This window comes from Haplochromis burtoni, unplaced genomic scaffold (assembly GCF_018398535.1).
Source record: "Haplochromis burtoni strain Fernald_Lab_line unplaced genomic scaffold, NCSU_Asbu1 Contig_169, whole genome shotgun sequence".
NCBI lineage: Eukaryota > Metazoa > Chordata > Actinopteri > Cichliformes > Cichlidae > Haplochromis > Haplochromis burtoni.
In genome coordinates this window covers 955,217-968,534 of record NW_024582530.1, presented here as the reverse complement: position 1 = coordinate 968,534, position 13,318 = coordinate 955,217, and the positions used below count along the sequence as shown (strand labels likewise).

General features: G+C 38.6%; 1 protein-coding gene across 1 annotated transcript in view; it reads right to left on the bottom strand.

The window, feature by feature from the left end:
• carmil2 (capping protein regulator and myosin 1 linker 2) overlaps positions 1–13,318 on the bottom strand; it is a 60,447-nt gene that overhangs the window by 39,078 nt on the left and 8,051 nt on the right. The window contains exons 4-26 of the mRNA XM_005933525.3: positions 13,138–13,197; positions 12,859–12,980; positions 12,240–12,337; positions 11,929–11,999; positions 11,707–11,780; positions 11,552–11,627; positions 10,606–10,694; positions 9,967–10,061; positions 9,373–9,459; positions 8,708–8,817; positions 7,986–8,063; positions 7,147–7,223; positions 6,225–6,329; positions 5,378–5,447; positions 5,180–5,261; positions 4,349–4,445; positions 2,952–3,006; positions 2,665–2,837; positions 2,403–2,471; positions 1,213–1,306; positions 813–899; positions 415–543; positions 60–176 (exon numbers count right to left, since the gene is read on the bottom strand). Of these exons, the coding sequence (XP_005933587.2) occupies positions 60–176; positions 415–543; positions 813–899; positions 1,213–1,306; positions 2,403–2,471; positions 2,665–2,837; positions 2,952–3,006; positions 4,349–4,445; positions 5,180–5,261; positions 5,378–5,447; positions 6,225–6,329; positions 7,147–7,223; positions 7,986–8,063; positions 8,708–8,817; positions 9,373–9,459; positions 9,967–10,061; positions 10,606–10,694; positions 11,552–11,627; positions 11,707–11,780; positions 11,929–11,999; positions 12,240–12,337; positions 12,859–12,980; positions 13,138–13,197 (2,115 nt within the window). The remainder of the gene's footprint in view (positions 1–59; positions 177–414; positions 544–812; positions 900–1,212; positions 1,307–2,402; positions 2,472–2,664; positions 2,838–2,951; positions 3,007–4,348; positions 4,446–5,179; positions 5,262–5,377; positions 5,448–6,224; positions 6,330–7,146; positions 7,224–7,985; positions 8,064–8,707; positions 8,818–9,372; positions 9,460–9,966; positions 10,062–10,605; positions 10,695–11,551; positions 11,628–11,706; positions 11,781–11,928; positions 12,000–12,239; positions 12,338–12,858; positions 12,981–13,137; positions 13,198–13,318) is intronic.

Below are 13,318 nucleotides of genomic sequence, written 5' to 3'. Positions count from 1 at the left end.
TCATATTTCTTGTGTGTGTGTACGCGTGTGCACACAGTGAGTGCTTTCTAAACGTTTACCTGTATGCTCCTAGTGAACTCATTGGTCAGTGCAGTAGCCGTGTCAGTAAGAATGCTGTTCACAAAGTCTCCATCGGAGGCGCACTTCCTGCCTACCTCATATAGCGACGGCAGCAGCTACACAAATAATACCAAAAGAAATATTAGGTGGCATACAGCGTCATTTACAATCCCTGGTCACTTCAGTGAAGATATTGTTACAGGCTAATGCTTGACTTCATTCAAAAAGCATTCGATTCATTTAAAAGAGGTTTTTTGTATCTTCTGTCCCCCTGTATTTGCAAAGGTAGGAGGAAAACAATCAAAACATACTTAAATATGCTTAAATATCCAAAATTAAATTTGAAGCATGTACCTTTAAAGAGTCCCTGGCATGTTGCAGCACCTCGTGCGCTTTGAGGACATCAGCTTGGTCCTCTTGAATGCTACAGTGGCTTAAACGTTGAAGGCTGCTCTCTAACTGGCGACACATTCCATGGATGAGCTAAAACGGTGGACAACATACACATAAGATTTATATGACCTGGTACAAAGAGTAAGGTAATTTTCATTTGGTCAATTATTTCTTTGTTGTAACAATGTTTCTTGGTAATTAAGCTGTGAAGCCTGTTTAATTCCCCTTAAAATGAGCCACATTTGTAAGGAAAATCATTTGTGGTTGAGCAGCAACTATTACTAGTTATATAAATTTACTAGTTGAATAAATGATGTTGCAGTTACATAAATTAATATCTTGTATTTTTACTGGCTTACCTTTTCAGACTGTTGAGTTCTAAAGACTTGTCGAAGTTCTATGCTGTCAGACTGTCTCTGGTTGTTTCTGTCTAAATGCTGCTGAATCTGAACACACACACACAAACAAAGACACGCAGCTGACATCCAGAAAAAGAAGAAGCCTTTCCAAACAACAATTAATATATATTACTATATATAATATAAATTTGGACTGTATCGCTACATAGAGTACAATGAATCTGTTAGATGTGTATGCTGGCTGCATTTGCTGTCTCAGTTCTCTGATGTCCAAAAAAACACAGCAATAGAAAACAAGAGAAAACATGAACTTCAACTGTGATGTAAAAATAAATTGACCCTTGCCCTAAACACATAAAACACATACAATCCTAAATAACAACCTGCTAAACACACTGACCTTGTGCAGGGCCTCTTTTGTTCTGTCAGGGTTGCTACGGTAACTCGGTGTGATATCGGCAAGGGGAAGAGACATGTGCTGCAGAGTGAAGTTCCTGCATAACAAAGAAACCTAACATCAAATTATGGATCTGTTTAACGGTGCACAGGGAGAACATGCAAACTCCACACAGAGCATCAGACTGGATTCAAACCCAGGTCCTTCTTGCTATGAAGTACCAGAGCTGACTACTGCACCGTCACCCATATTGAGTCTGTCTTTCTTTTAAAAATATTTAATAGGAAAATGGGAACTAGGTGCAGCAATTTATTGGGACTTGCCTTTCTATGATATGACCACCTTTATTCTTCAACACAGCCTACATTCTCTCATATAATTTTTCTAAATAGTCCTCAGGAATAGAATGGTAAATGGCCTGTATTTATATAGCGCTTTACTAGTCCCTAAGGACACCAAAGCGCTTTACATATCCAGTCATCCACCCATTCACACACACATTCACACACTGGTGATGGCAAGCTACATTGTAGCCACAGCCACCCAGGGGTGCACTGACAGAGGCGAGGCTGCCGGACACTGGCGCCACCGGGCCCTCTGACCACCACCAGTAGGCAACGGGTGAAGTATCTTGCCCGAGGACACAACAACCGAGACTGTCCAAGCCGGGGCTCGAACCGGCAACCTTCCGATTACAAGGCGAACTCCCAACTCTTGAGCCACGATCGCCCCAATAGTTCTCAAAGCATCTTGAAAGACATTACAAAGCTCTTTTGCGGATATGGCTGCTTTTTGTTCTGTTGCATAAATATATGATTTAAATGGTTCTGTGATAAGTTATCTATTATATGTAGACATGTTACTGGTTCATTCCTTGGGTTAGGTGCCATTTTTATGTTTGAAAGATCCATAGATCAGTCTTAAGCAGCTTAGGAATCAAATAAACAAGTGAACACACAAAACATTCCTTTGAAATTTGTCAGCTATAAGGACTGGACTAAACATGAGTGAAAAAGCAGCCAGTGTTTCAAAGGAATTGTATATTTTAAAAAACATTTTTTCTGGTAAAAGCCAGCAAAGTGTTTTTTGACATTTACCTGGACGCTGTTATTTAACAAGCGTGTGTGTGTCTGTGTGTGTGTGTGTGTGTGTGTGTGTGTGTGTGTGTGTGTGTGTGTGTGTGTGTCCATGACCTCTCCAAGGCATCTGCTACATCCTGGAAACCTCTAGCAGTCACACTGTTTCTGTCCCATGTTAAAGTCCTTAAAAGAGAGAGATCAGTCAGTTTGAGGAAATACAGCTCTGTCTTCCACTGATATTTCAGACTTTCTCTGCCTCTGAAAGGATGATCTTTAATTCACTAATTAGCTCTTTGGATTAGAACATTTATTAATTACAAACATTCTTAAAAGAGAGAGAGAGAGAGTGTGTGTGTGTGTGTGTTTACATGTGCACCTCAGGCTGGTATTACTCATCAGGGCTTTGGACAGCATTTTAGCTCCTGTATCTCCAATAAAGTTTCCACTAATGTCAAGTTCAACCAGAGCTGCATGACCACCCAAAGCACTCAGCAGAATGTGCATCCCAGTCTTCAGCTTGGAGTCAGACACTGATAAAGACCGCAAGGGCTGCAAACACAGATTTCAATTTCAGGGTCACAGGCAGGGTAACACATCTGACAGGCTGGACATCCAGTGCAGGGCTACTGAATTACATTAAAGTACACTGAAGGTTTCACTCACACACTCTTCATCCTGGATTAGCTGAGCTATACGTTGAAGAACGTCAGTGAGCGCTCTGGTCGATAGCAAAGTAGGCAGACATGAAATGAAGGGAGAAAGAAGAGAAAAACTTAAGAACAAGGAGAAAATACATTTACTGATTTACATTCTTTAAACTACAGGCTGACTAGTTTACAAATAGCACCATCTTTGAAATAAATATTGTGATCTGAAAGATTTAATTAGCAGTGGCACGTTGTTGAGCCAAACGGGTGGCAGAAAGTGATACCAGTAGTTCTTTGTGTACCTTGTAACAACACCTGGTGTCTATGGAAAAGAGAAACTCAGCTTATGAATCTAGGACCAATATAGCTAGAGGCAGGAACATAAATGCCGATAAATGCTTGGATTATGATAAATAGGTCAAATGTGTGTTTGACCTGGAAATATTCTGACCTATGTCTATGTTCTACCACAGAAATGATGTTACCATATTGTCCAAATCATGCATCAGTTTGCTGCATTAATACTGAGCGATGATGTTACAGATTCTGAAAGTGCAGCTTTACAGTTGCTGATGTTGCAGTTTCTGTTTTTTTTACATTACTATTACTATTACTATTACTATACTTTGTGTACGATACAAATTTTATATCATGCAAATGCTGTTTAATTGAATTCAGTTACTCAGTTTAAAAACATATAACCAGGGCTGCACATAAGTGGTCCGCAGGTGCGCATTCGCTGTCAAAATAAAAGACGCGCACCAGATAAGAAGTTGCAACGCGTGTTTGCATACATAAGATTTTCTGGAGGAGGACAGACATTTGTTTAGAACTCTTAAAGATGGCGAAGAAGCTCCTTTAAGCAATTACTTTGGTGTTCCTCCACCTCCAAAGAAATGTCAGAAGGAGTCCGAACCGCAAAAGAAGCACGTATTCTCGGAAAAGTGGTTGCAGGAGGTGAGCTGGCTTCAAACAAATGATGAACGCACAGAGATGTGGTGCAGAATGTGCCGTGAAAATCCCACTCTAGTGGACAAAAACACTGCCTTTTATATGGACGCAAACACGCGTTGCAACGTCTTATCTGGTGCGCGTCTTTTATTTTGACAGCGAATGTGGACCACTGATGTGCACCCCTACATATAACTGAACATCTGCATTTCAGTTGGCGTCTTTGACAATCTTATTCTATAAAAGTGATGGCCACCATTTTTATGTTTCTATTCTGATGACCCGCTGCACACAGCGGACTCTACTATTATGTATAACCACTTACTTTTAATGAACATTCAAATGAGATAATCAGTTGTATTTGCTATATGCAAGCATTTTAAACATTGTGAAGGGTCAGTGTGATGTCAGTAGACAATGTGGTGGTAGAGTAAGGCGACCTCTTAATCTTTTTCGTCATACCTGGATTTCATGGCAAAGTTTCTCCCCAGAGCAAGATGTCGAAGAGACTGACATCGACCGACTGACAGAACCAGGGTCACCATGTCATTCTCAAAACCTACAGTCAGAGAGCAAGGGAAAAGTGGTGGAAGCATTCATTCTTCCTGGTGTAAATGGGTTTACTGTATTTTAATAATTCTCTTATTATTCATGTAGTGAAAAAAAGCTAACTGTCAAATTGTTGTTGATCATATTAAGGTTATAGTTATGAGGGTGCTATCAATCTTCTCACCTAACGCTGGAGAGGAAAAATAATTTGACTTTGAAAATAAGCACTTGACAAAATAAGGCAAAGAACTCAGAGATACACTGTCACACACAGAAGTCACCAACTTTGGGTTGAGTCAGTCACAACAGACTTTATGTGGCATTCAGATTAGCTGATAAAGTGCATCAAGAGCTTCATGGAGTTGGTTTCCATGGCCGTGCAGCTGCATCCAAGCCTGTCAAAGTGCTGCTAGTGGACTCAGCAGTGGACGTGTTCTCTGGAGTCAAAGGAATTCTTAATGCTTCAGCATACCAAGACATTTTGGATTTCATCCTCCCAACTTTGTGGGAACAGTTTGGGGATGGCCCCTTCCTGTTGCACTACGACTGCACAGCAGTGCACAAAGCAAAGTTCATAAAGACATGGATGAGACAGTTTGGTGTGGAAGAACTTGACTGAGTTAGAACTCCTTTGGGATGAGTTAGAGCGGGGACTGTGAGCCTGAACTTCAATGTACTGAAATGAGTTTTGCAGGTTTCATATGGCATAATTGGATTTGTGTGTAAGAAAGTTGTTTTGCATACTGTTGTCAGAGATATCCAGACTTCTGATGGCTGTGGCTTCAGAGATGTGTTCCTGTATCACCTGGGCTCCTGCTGAACGTAGCTACACATAAACAAACACATATTTATTGGTCTAAAACATGTACCTACTGTGGATGCTACCATTCATCATAAATGAAAAAAGCTATTCTTTCTGCATGAGGGTATGTGAGTGTGTACCTCGCAGCTGCTTAGGTCTAACTCCAGCCCAAACAGTCGTTTGTTGGTTGCCAGACCCTGCAGTAATAACCTGGTTGCAAAACATATCAATAGATTCATTAACCACAGACTACTAGTTCGTCAGTATTTGTAATTGTTTTTTAGAAAGTACAATATGTGCTGGCAGTGTGGACAGTAGTACTCTGAAGGTAAGCAATGGTTGCTTTTTTAACCTAGTATTTCCTAACAAGATATAGTTTGACAAAAACTTTCACACATATGAACCTAAAGTGCTTCAAAACATCTCTTACTGATACATGGGATGCTTCACGGTTAGTACGTACAATAGTAATTGTGATAAGAGAGGTGGAAAAACTATATTTTTATTCATCTTTATTCTAACCAAGTCAAAAATGCTGTCATATTAAATACAACTAAGGTTGCCAGCGTCACGTTTTTTCTCCTGCTGTCTGATGTCATTAAGCACAGCTAACAAACAGGTTTTTATTGAGTTACGTAATGATTCACAAAAATGAAAGGTCAATGGCAAAGCACTGATAAAATACACTGATGAAAATAAAACCCACAAAGAAATTTTGTGGTCATTAGCATTACTCTGAGATGCAGTGTGAAAAGTGCCTACGGTGTAGCGGTGGCGAAATATGGCTGTACAAAAAAACGTCTCAACTAACTGCGTGTGACTGATTTAGAATATAAAAGTACAAAAACATGCATTTTAATTCCCATTTCAGGGCTTCATTCATTAATTAACTACATTTTTAGCCAGACTTTTTCAGCCACTTCACAGTTCCCACGGCCAACAGTGAGCTTTCGTGTCATATTACAATGTGACAGTGTGCGGACACACCTGAGAGCTTGTGGAGGTAGTTTGGTTGCAGACAGCCCAACATATTTCAGCTCACAGCTCTGACTAAAGAACTCTTGAATGCTCCTCGTGACCTCCTGCACCTTTCTATACACGTGCACACACGTGCACACACAGAGGGAGAGAGAGAGAAAGAAAGAGATTTCTTGTAGTAGTCACATAAACATTCATGAAGACAGCAGGGTGTCTGGATCAGGTTCACATATTCAACCTTTCAATTAATAGATAACTTAGTAGATACCTCTCGATCTCTGAATCTATCAGTGAATTAATCTATGAATTTATCAGCTGATGACAGTTTAACATGATATCTTTTTAATGGCTTAATATATTGTGTATATGGAAAATATTAAATATCATTTTTCAAGTTCCTAAGAATTTGTAACAAGATTGTGTCAAACACAGCACCGAGCATATTGTTATAAAAACACCAGTTGGATGAAAGAAATTATGGGACATCTTTTTTTTACTGATTTATTTATTTATGTTGACACCTAAATTATCTACTAATTCTGGAATTGCTCTTTTTTTCTATGGTGAAAGGCGTTTCACATTTAACAACTTTAACAACTCTCAACAACATCAGGTGATATGTTGTAAAAGCCACTTGTTTATGGTATAAGCCAGTTTGTGCACATGCTGTCAAAGCTCCTTCTGAACACTTCATGCTACTATCTTCTCAGACTGTAACCTGAGGTACTGCAGTACTGTGGTGAATATTCATATTTAATTTGTTCATTAATGTTGTTTAAGTAAACTTGTGGACTGGTTGATCCTATAAATTGTCGCAGTATGACTCCATAGGCTTGGAATGCCCTCTGCTGGTTTTCAAAAGCTGCTGCATTTCAAAGCAACTAAGAAACTGAAGTCCAATGAGTTTACAGATTTGGACAGTGGAGCTGACCTGTGGCTGAAAGGATTCCTGGCCAGGTTAAGGTGCACCAGTTTGTAACAACATCCAGCAGACAGCGACACAAATAACTGCATGAAAAGAAAGGTTAAAGTGAGCGAAAGTTATCTACAGAAAGACAAGTAAAATACAAGCAACTGAAGCAATTGTTTCAAACCATATATATATTTTATTTATTGTTTACTCTATTTAATTTGTAAAATATGTGTACACACACACACACACACGTAGAAAAATATTTAGTATACACATCCAGAAATGCATATACTATTATATATTGTACATATATTTATTAGTTTCAGATGTAGCCATTCTTGTATTTTGCACAACTCTGTTGCTTGTGAAGCTCGCACACAAGAATTTCACTCACATGTGCTGTACCAATGTACCTGCACATGTGATGTGACAATAAAAGTGATTTGATTTGATTTTGATTTGATTTGAAACCACTGTTTTGATACTGTGCATACAAGAACAATGACAATAATAATAATAATAATAATAATAATAATAATAATAATAATAATAATAATAATAATAATAATAATAATAATAATAATAATAATAATTGTCTCTATGTGTTGGCCCTGCATCAGACTGGCGACCTGGGGAAGCTATCAAACTGGATATATGAGTGGATAAAACATAAATATTAACATAGATGTAATGTAGTACAGATTGGTCTTGGGCACAAGCTATGAGGTCCCTGATTTTGGTTTGTTTTATTGTTTTATCCATTTTGTTGACATCCAACCATGGCCTCTGATTCTTCCAAATATCAATCAATGAGAAATCAATGAGATCCACAGTTATAAAAACAGTATGTCACTGACTGTGTCCAGAGGGCAGCTGGTATCACTGAGGTCCAGATAAGACAGAGAGTTTGTACTGGACAAGAACTTGAAGAGAAACTGCAAGAGACACACAGATGCATCATAAAGTCTGAGTTATGTAGACATGGTTTCTTTCAGAGACTAGGCAGCTGAAATGATGACAAGGAGAGACACAATCACCATCCTAACAGGCCAGCATTAACTTAGGAAGAAGAAGATAATAATAAGATCATAAAGAAAATAATTTCCAGAATATTTCTAGGATATTTTGATAAACATAAGACTTGCTTGACTGAAATCAGAATCCATTATTTGGACTCTACTGGAGAAAACGTTTAGGCTCTGTACATGTCTACATTCTTATCCAGGATGGAAAACCATCAGCGTATGTCTTGAAACAGAGTTGCTGTTTCTGGCAAACCTTAACTTACTTTCACGGTGCTTGGACAACACGTTACAAGTCCAGCAACCTTTGTTGTACATAGAAATACTTTGTTGCATGAGCAACGTATTGGACCTTGTGGCCTTCGGTGATGATTACCCTTGTGAAGACCACAAGCTGAAATGTTTCAACAAACCAGTGAAGCTGGTTGCAAGCAAGGTCAGGATAATAGTCGGCACCACTTCTGGATGTTAAAGGTACTGCAAGTACTGTAAGAGTATTCGTTGCATCATTTGTCTTCAATCCATATCATGTGAAAACACATAAAGCAGAGTGTTACCGTGGCTTCCTCAGTAACCAGGCTACTGGTGTTACCAGACAGATCGAGGTGGGTCAGAGATGTTGAGAACCTTTGACTGGAGGACAACACCTGACTCAGACAGCCGAGACCTGGAAAAAAAACAATCAAACCACAAATAATGATTAGTTTGAATGGGGTAAGGATGTAACAGCAAAGATGGTGTGAAACACATTTATGGCGGCAGGCAAAATATCCGAAGGAATCCTCCTTTTATTCATTTCATATTCATTCAAAGACGAGCAAAAGAGGAATCTGCAAAACTGATATACCTGGATGTATTGTACAAAAATATGATCATACTATACTCAGCATTTGTTAGAATTTGTATCTAAGAGGTGTGTTTTAACACACTAATTATAATTATTTAGTGGTACAATGCAGTGTTGACAGGAAGTGCTTTTATTTTGAAGTGCAAGGTCATCAGGAACAACATTACCTTTTGGTCGAGTGACTTTTAAGCAGCACATTCAGCAACTAAAATGTTCTACTGAATGGTTTCTTTCTGGCATTTAATATATGCTTTCAGACTGTAAAAGTCCTGAGTGTTCACCTCCTCTTCATATTTACTCGATTCTGTCTTCATTCTGCTCCTTATTAAACTGATGAAAACAGCACATTATTTCTACAGTTTATAGTGTTTGTACCTCTGGCAGTCATCGACACCCTGGACAGGGAGAGGCGCTTGAGTCCTTTCTCCAGATTCTCCAAATTCTGACTTAGCGCTATTACACCTTGCAGTGAAAACACAAAACATTAACACAACTGTGAGTTAAAATAGTGTCTTTCAAAGGGACATATTTTGCAGAAAAGCACAGGTAGAGGCAATGACATTAATAATAATTCAACTCTGCTGCGATTTGTATATTCTCATTCACTGACTTGACACTTTTTAGAACAAAAATATTCTTATTTTTAGTCATTTTATTCGGTATCTATGATTTTTACCTGCATTTTATGATGTGTCTGTGCTGGTGACGCTTGCCTTTTCTCAGGAAGGCTTTTATGTTCTACTAGAATCAAATTTGTTTGCCAATCACTTCATACCTTTAATAAAAGTTTTCACTATATACATATTACTGTCTGAGTCTGCACAGACATGAATCTAAACTGCAGCTGTTTGGTGAAGGCATACAACTACAAACCAGTTATTATGATTTGCAGCAGTAGACGCCTTCCCCTTATTCACATCTTAGTCACAACCACATACATGAATCAGGTGTCAAATCTAAAAAGCTCACCTTTGTCTTCAATTGGATTGCCAGAGAGGTTGATAGATTGCAGGTTAGACGAGGCATGCTCTTTGAGGGCAGCAGCCATTTTGACTGCAAAGTCTCTGTAAAGAAGATTATTGTCAGTCTCAATACCTGTAAGCTACACTGTAAATCAAAGTAATTTAAAGTCTGCCTAGTTTAACAAGTGAAAATATTTCTTCCTGAGTACATATATTTTCCTGAAATACATGATATTGTGCAAATGTTTTATGCAATTAAGATGTTTGGATCTTGAGTCACCGCAGTAACATAAAGGAGGCATCTGCTTGGCCTGTGACGAGTGCAAACACTCAGCCAGAGTAACAAAGGTCTATGTTGTCACAAGAAGGAGGGGTCCTGAGACAAGAGTCCCAGATTTTGTTAAAGTCATGGTTAAAAGCTCAAACGTGCAGTGAGGAGCTCTGTTGAGCTGTGGGGAGCATTCTGCTGGTTTGAAACTAATGGTCCTCTCAGTGTTCTCTCCTGCTGTTAGTGGTTTCTTCTGCATGATAATAATGCATTCATCAATAGAGCACCTGGGCTCCATAATGACCCCACATCTTTCTGAGACACTTTCTGTTTTTTCATTTATTTTTGACCCGTCTGTATGTGGACACAGAAACTCACAGCTTCAGTCCACTGGCCTCCAGCGAGAGCTCGTCCAGACTGGGAGACCTCGACAGCAGGTATGTCAGCTGCTGCTGGATATCCACTGACTGAAAGAACAAAACAAGAAACGTGCAGAGTGGTGTTTCCAACTTTCTTTTTTGCATTAGCAGTGGCCCATAAACACATGCACAATAAGCCTGCCGTGAATCCAGGAGCTGGGAGAGGTTTTTATAAAGTCCTGGTGGGGATTTTTTTTAACCCAAGTTATTTTGTCATTGTGTATTTGGTCTTAGAAATAATTTGGTCTGGAGTGATATCAAGAATGGAAAAGAGCAAAATTTCAGTTCAATTCAATTTCATTCATGTCGCACCAAATCACGACAAGTTTCCTCAAGTTACAGACCCCAGCTCTGTACTCTTTACCAGCCTCAACAAATCAGCTCGCTTCTTGTTTAAACCCACTCGTGTCTTCGAGTGTCTCCATTTAGATCCACGCCACACACCCGAACATAACAACTTATGAATGATTGTGATCCAAAACCCTCAAGAGAAATCAATCTTTTATGTTTTTTTATATGCTTTTCTAATAGTTTTTAAATATTATTCATAATAAATGAATTTACACTTAAGAATGTCACCTGAAATGAGAGCTAAGGAGAAGAAGATTATCATCTGATCAGCTTATTAACTGATGGGGTCACAAGCAAATAACAGTCAAAACAATAAAGCAAATAATTATTTCCATATAGATTCCACAGTTTGATAACATCTCCAGCACTGCAGTCTTGCTCTGTGACAGTTGTGTTGGATCTAACATATATTTTGTTCCTATTATTAAATGACCACTTAGTTTATTCATGAGAATAATAGTCGTCATTTTGAGAAAAAGCTGGATTCAAGTGTGCAAACCTTTAGGTAACTCTTTCAAACACTCAAACATAAATAAATAAAAATCATAGTGTACCAGTTTGAGATCTTTGCAGTAAATCTTTGTAAACCACTGGTTAAAGGACAAAGCAGCTACTGCCAATGCCAGGTCCCTGTGAGGAAAGGAGACAAAGAAGGTATGTAACAGCGGTAAAGTATGACTGGATTAGCCATCATAATGCTGTATCTCACCTGCTGTCTAAGTGGCTGAAGTCCTGCAGGTTGAATTGTCTCCAGTTGTGGATGTAGTAGATGTTGTCAACATCCTGCATAAACAGTTTGACATTAATTATAATATTTGTATAAAAGTGCTAAAATTGATTTAAAATTTTAGAATTTATTTCAAATGTGAGTCATCTAAAGTTTGGTGCAGATGGCATTACTAGATTTTATGTTGATGCCACATTAACATACCCACTGAATCTCTTCTCTAAACGGCATCTCATTGAAGTCACACAAAGCAGCATAGGTATCAGAGAATCCTCCTGGGAACGATACTCAGATACATTAGTTCTAGCTTTAAATTCATTTGTTTTTCTGAAATGCAAAACTGTCGGTGATCATGTAGTTAGTGTTGCTAATGTTTGAATCATACGGTGTTTATGATCAACTGAAATGGTCTTTAGCTTTATCACAGTATGTACAACACATTTATAAATGTTTACATGTTAGTACAGTAAGTGATATCCCAACTACATTATCTGAAACTGGGAAATGAAACACACCACAGTAGCCAGGCTGACTGTTCATCTGCTCCTCTATCGCACCAATCAGTGTGAGGAGTCTGTCCTTGAGATCGGGTGGAATTGTCTTCAACAGCTTTCTGAGGATTAAAGGAAAATATGAAATGTACCCCATGAAACTGCAATACTCTGCAGACAGACCAAGAGTCTATTGACTGGGAGCTCAGAAATTCAGGTCTTGACTCACTTGATCTATTCCCTCATTAAACACCTCAAAGTATTTTGGCCTTAAGGTCTTACTAAATATATATAATTGTGTTGCTTTTAGAATTTCTAGTCATGTTTATTGTCCTGAAAGCCTAGTAAAGTTGGACAGATCTACCATGTGTGAGATCTGATTTCAAAAAGCTAAGGTCCCAAAGGTGAACAAGCTCACTTTGACTTTGCAACAACAGGCCTTTGGAAACCAGCTGATGACATTGTAGTGGCTACGTCTTTTATATATAGTCTATGATTGTTTCCTATATTCATCAAACTGTATGTAAACTTGGGGAGTATCTTTAAAAACACACACTGTATATAATAAACATATAATGTTTTCTGTGATTTGAGAAGCCATTGGCTTTGAGACTGGTACGAGCCCACTGCAAGACGGACCCACCCTGGTGAAGAATCAGGAAAGATCCTCTTCAATGAGGCGGTCATGTGACTGATCATGGCTTCAAGATCTTCAGTGTGTAACACACTGAAATACAGAGTCTGTCTGTCTGTCTCCAACACAATCTGCAACACATCCATACGTGTGTTACTCTCTGCATATAAAAACTAGAGTCTTTTTTATAGAATCAAATATTGTCTTAATGTGTGTTTTATATATGCATGTGCATATAAAAATGTAATGTAAAAACAGGTTATATATTGACACTGATAAATGGTGTACCTTCATGTGACTATGAATATTAATGGCGCAAATCTCCAGGTAGCTAAAGGTGCTCTCCACCTGTGCATGAGAGAAAGGCATGTGTGTGAATACACACACACACACACACACACACACACACACACACACACACACACACACACACACACACACACACACACACACACACACACACACACAC